Source organism: Mus caroli, chromosome 2 (genome assembly GCF_900094665.2).
Source record: "Mus caroli chromosome 2, CAROLI_EIJ_v1.1, whole genome shotgun sequence".
Classification (NCBI taxonomy): Eukaryota; Metazoa; Chordata; class Mammalia; order Rodentia; family Muridae; genus Mus; species Mus caroli.
The window spans coordinates 104,394,233-104,399,731 of NC_034571.1; the positions used below are offsets into that span (position 1 = coordinate 104,394,233).

Below are 5,499 nucleotides of genomic sequence, written 5' to 3' on the forward strand. Positions count from 1 at the left end.
TCACTATTTAGTGTTGAAATTCTTCTAGCATATGAAAATGAGTAGCATCCTTCAGGCCTAGAAAAATATAACTGTTGACAAATACACTTGAATGTATAAGTCAAAAATTTAAGGAAAGATATAATGCTAACAATGTGTCTTTAATACATTTATCAATTTATTTGACAAACAAATTTTTCATAATTAACAGTAGACTTGGTTTGATTCTGTCTGTTCAATCACAGACAATGATAAGCTTGTGCTTAGGTATTGTGTTTTTATTTTTGAAATATACCAATAGATTGGTATTATGGGATTATGGTGGTCACGTAAACAAACTCTAACAAAGTTTCAGATATTCATTGAAGAAACCTATTTCAAAAAGAGCAGATTTTTAAGAACGGAAAAATTAAAAGATAATATTTGCTACTACTATTTTAAACAGTATGTTCATTTTGATACCTGTAAATATCATCTGTTAGATGTGCAGCTTTGGAACAATCTTTCTACAATTTTTAGGAAACTTTCCAGATGAGACACAATATATAAATACTTATATATTAATAAATATATTAGTACTTATAAATAATTATTTTCAAACTTATTTAAAATCTGAGTGCCATATAATAATAAGATTTCAAATTAAATATTTTTCTGCTGACTTAACTCTGATCATGAAGTTATTGTTTCTCTTTCAGGAATTGTTAGTTCAGCTTTGTGTCTCTCAACCCTTTAGAACACCTTATAGTAAATGGAAGGAGCAAACCAGACTGTGGTGTCTAAGTTTATTTTTCAGGGACTTTGTGCTTCAAAGGAACTACAGATCTTGCTCCTGCTGCCATTTTCCACCCTCTACGTGATGNCTGTGGTAGGCAACCTCTTTGTAGTGATATTGATCATCATTGATCATCATCTCCATTCTCCCATGTACTTCCTGTTAGCTAACCTATCATTTATTGACTTCTNCCTTTCCTCGGTAACCACCCCCAAACTGATAACTGACCTCCTAAAAGATAACAAGACCATTTCCTTCGGGGGCTGCATGAGCCAGATCCTCTGTGTGCACTTCTTTGGAGGAGGTGAGATGGTGCTTCTTGTAACAATGGCCTATGACTGGTATGTGGCCATCTGCAGGCCANTCCACTACAGCAGCATCATGGACAGACAGAAGTGCATCTGGCTCGTTGTGATATCATGGACNATTGGCTTTATACATGCCATGAGTCAACTGATACTGATTTTGGATCTGCCTTTCTGTGGGCCTAGAGCGATAGACAGCTTTTTCTGTGATATTCCTTTGGTGATGAAATTAGCCTGCATGAATACTGATACTCTGGGAATAGTGATAAATGCTGATAGTGGTGTCTTAGCAACAACTTGTTTCATACTTTTATTGATCTCTTACACTTATATTTTACTAACTGTTCAGCTTCACTCTAAAGATGGCTCATCAAAGGCACTCTCTACATGTACTTCCCATATTATAGTGGTTGTGCTGTTCTTTGGACCCTGCATTTTCATCTATCTGTGGCCAGTCAGCATCACTTGGGTGGACAAGTTTCTAGCTGTGTTTTACACTGTCATCACACCTCTTCTGAATCCAGCAATCTATACACTGAGGAATAAAGATATTAAAAATGCCATAAAGAAGCTGAAAAATCACATGTGAATTTGGGAATAATATTTAGATGTGAAACATCATTGTGTTCATACCAGTTTAGCTATATTTTGACCTCAGTACTAAACTGTATATATGACAAATTTCTGTAAGTTATTAGTTGCATGATAGTTTATGAAAATCACTATTATAAAAATACATCCAGAATTTGGATATTTATCTTGTTACCAATTAGAAAGACTAATAACTTGTATTGTATACATATTTGTGTCTGAAGATTAGAACATTGTGATAATGATATAAGAATTATAATCACTTCAATTGACTACACACTACCTGTGGTTAAACCACTGTACCATTTTTTAACTAGATTATTATTTACAAAGTTCTCTTTGAATTACTTAGCAATATAATAATTTCAAAATCACATCAACCAACAGAACGTGCTTGTGAGGATGTGGAGCAATGGTAACACTTCCTTTCGGGTGGAAATGAAAACTTGTACAATTATTTTGGAAATCAATTTGGCATTTTCTCAGAAAATTGAGATGAATTCTACATGAAGACCTAGCTATATCACTCCTGGAGCATATATCCAAATGATGCTCCACCATACCATACAGACAATTGCTCAACTATATTCGTAGCAGCTTTATTATTAATAGTCCGAAACTGGAGACAATGCCAAGGACCAACCTTGGTTTGATGATGGGCTCTGAGTGAAAGAGTACAGGGGAACAGTGGGAAGTACTCAAAGTCAAATCATGGATCCTATTTGACAACCTGTGTGCTGCTTGATATAGCTTTTCCATTCTGCTTCTCTCCATTTTCTGCTTTCTCCCTGGAGAGTTCTCTTTCTATATTCTGCTTGCTCGCTATTCTGTCCACATCCTTCTGTGTGTGTGCGTGTGTGTGTATGTGTGTGTCTGTGTGTGTGTGTCTGTATGTCTGTGTGTCTGTGGGTCTGTGTGTATGTTTATTATGAAAAGTTGAACCAAAAAAAGACATGATCAAGGAATACTGTGCTATTTTTTGGCACAGGCCATAAGATCTTTTATTTTACATATCAATCCAGTTATTTACTCCAGATTTCCTCTTGAAATCTATATTCTGTGACCCCCCCAACCCTTTGATTCTTGGATGACAGCAAGCACTTATTTTCTTTTAACATTGCAAAAGAATTCAGAAATTTGCCTGCCTCTGTTAAGCACAAATGCTCAGCTAGCTGGGTGGAACCCTGCCCTGAAATTACCATTGCCACCACGCTTGAGCCAAATCTTGCTCAAGTCTTGGCCGATCCTGAACTCGCAATCTATTTGCCTTTGTAAACATAAATGAAAAAACTTAGCAGGGTGGGTTCTCTGGCAATCACCATTCCCTTAATCTCTTTATCTTTTTCCCTAATAATTTTCTAGCAAGTTGTCTCACAGTACAGCTTGAGATTCATAAAATACCTCATATAATTCATATTGTATCCCTATATTTTTCATAAATGAGGAATTATATATTTTTGACTCATGCATGTAGAACTCTTTACCATACACTGAAGGGCTGTCCTGAAGGTCCCAGTGTTTATCTTTTTGCTGAGAAATAGCCACACCCTCAACTCCTGGACTGATGCTGTTTCTAATCATGGAGTCACTAAGTAACTAGGAGGGCCCAATGGGTGACACTTGAATCTCATGGAGAATGAGAAAGAGACATTAGGGGCAAGTAGAGGGAGGGAATTGGGTTTTTAAGGTGGGGGGAGAGAAGCAGGAGGGGTCAAGAGTGGGGAACAAGTACTAGCAAAGGCAATGGAGAGATGTATTTCTCGTATGATCTAGAAACCGTGAACAATTGAAACTCACAGTAATCTATTAGGGTGACCATAGCTAAGACTGATAGCAATGGGGGATATGGAACTAAAAACCACCATATCCTACAACCAGAAAAGACTTCCAGTGGAGAGAGTAAGGCACTAACCCAGTCACAAAACCTTTGGCCCACAATTTATCCTACCTACGAGATATGCAGGGGTAATGATGGAGAAGAAATTGAGGGACTGAACAACCAAGGACTGGCTTACCTTGAGACCCATGCCATGAGAAAAAGCCCACTATAAATGATATTCTGCTATACGAGGGGCCTTGCATAACTGACATCTGAGAGGCCTCACCCAGCAATTAATGGAAACAAATGCAGAAACCCACAGCCAAACATTAGGTGGAGTTTAGGGAATCCCACTGAAGATGGGGAGAAAGGATTAAAGGCTTAAAAAGGGACAAGGACAAAACCACAAGAAAACCTACAGAATCAACTAACCTGAGCCCATAGTGGCCCACAGAGATTGAGCCACGAAATGGAGAGCATGTATGAGACTAACCAAAGCTTTGGTGAGGAGTTCACTTTTCATACCCCATTTTATCTCCACCCAGAAATTAAGCTACAAGCCACTTGCTTGTGTATAGTTTGAGTACTTGTTCTTGTAGCTAATTCACCTGACTGAGTCCCTTTAAGGCTAAAAGCTGCAGCCCCTGGTTAGCATCTCAAAGTGACAGAGCAGGAGGCTAAAGAAATAAGGAGAAAAAGGGAGGAGGACTGAACTCTACCCTTTGTTCTCAGTACTTGCTAGACTCTCAGAGCATATATTCCCATGTTAAAAAGCTCACTGCAAGTTTGCACATTCCGATTATAAATTGAATATGAGGTTATAACAAAGAATGCCTACGTGCATATACACTGAGAGCAAATATCTGGCTGAACATTGGCTATTTGTTACAAGCTTACAGGGTCATGAAAAGTTGAAGACTGTATCTAAGCTGTTCTTGAAGTTTTGTTTAGACTAACTCAGTCAATATCTTATCTCCTGTATTTGCAACTATGGTACTGTGGTGTATATCTTCCTCAGTTAATGGTTTCTGTAACACCTTGGAATGTGTCCTAAGGTTTAGAAGTCTGTTGCTATCTCAGAAACAATTAAGCAGTTCTGTTATAAAAGGTATTCCAATGTCTCTGTGGATGTTGTCATTCTGAACAAAGGTAATCTTTGCATGATAGATGTTTCTGCAGAATACATGCTCTGTGTCTTTGCATACTATCTGAGTCTGGAGTCTTCCTTCAGTGATTTCCTGACCCTTACTTTGGCACATAAGTAACAAGTGTACACCGTGTTCTTCATGTGGGACACCTAACAGTAGAAGCAAGTCTGTCCCAGACTCTATTGCCCTCCTTTGAATCACTTTTTCCTAACTGAACTCTCTTGACTAATTTCAATAGGTGAAAGACTTAGTCCTATTGAAATTTGTTATGCTAAGGCAGGTTGATATCCAAGATAGCTCTCTCCTTCTCTGAGTAGAAAGGGAAAACAGGAGGATGGGGGATAGGAGATGAGAGTGAGGGCCTGGGAAGAGAGGAAGATGGGGAAGGTTTTATAGGAATGTTATGTAAATAAAAATTAAACATTTTAAGTAGGACAAATTAATATATATGATATATATATTTATCTTTACATGTATATATACGTGTATATGATATATATTATAGTCCTAGTTGCCTCATGTTGACATAGTTTCTATCATTTTCTTTTGGGGCCCAAAAGCTCCTGGCAACTTAGCCTCATCTAGTCCCTGGGCCAGTATCTTTCTGGACCTTTTAAAATAAGGATATTCTTTTCTGGACATTTCACAATGGGGATATTCCATTTACATTAATGTGTAAGCAAGCGATAATACTGGTTTGGCCTACATAGCTGGGCAAATACCACTTGTGGTTTCAGCTTTATAAGCCCTCTGTTTCCCAAGAGTAAATGAGACTTGAACAGAACTTTTGTCTTGTCTCCTTCCTTCAAATCTCCTGATCCCAAATTTGTCATTGCTGTTCCCTTCCCCAAGACCCCTGTTGCTTAAGTCCTGCAGGTCTGG

At 37.9% G+C, this 5,499-nt stretch overlaps 1 protein-coding gene across 1 annotated transcript; it reads left to right on the forward strand.

Annotated features, from left to right (window-relative positions):
• The first annotated feature begins 693 nt into the window (after positions 1-693).
• Positions 694-1,684, forward strand: LOC110290008 (olfactory receptor 4K3-like). The gene has a single exon (XM_021156466.1). The coding sequence runs from the start codon at positions 731-733 to the stop codon at positions 1,646-1,648; it is 918 nt and encodes a 305-aa protein (XP_021012125.1). The 5' UTR covers positions 694-730; the 3' UTR covers positions 1,649-1,684.
• Positions 1,685-5,499: the final 3,815 nt, after the last annotated feature.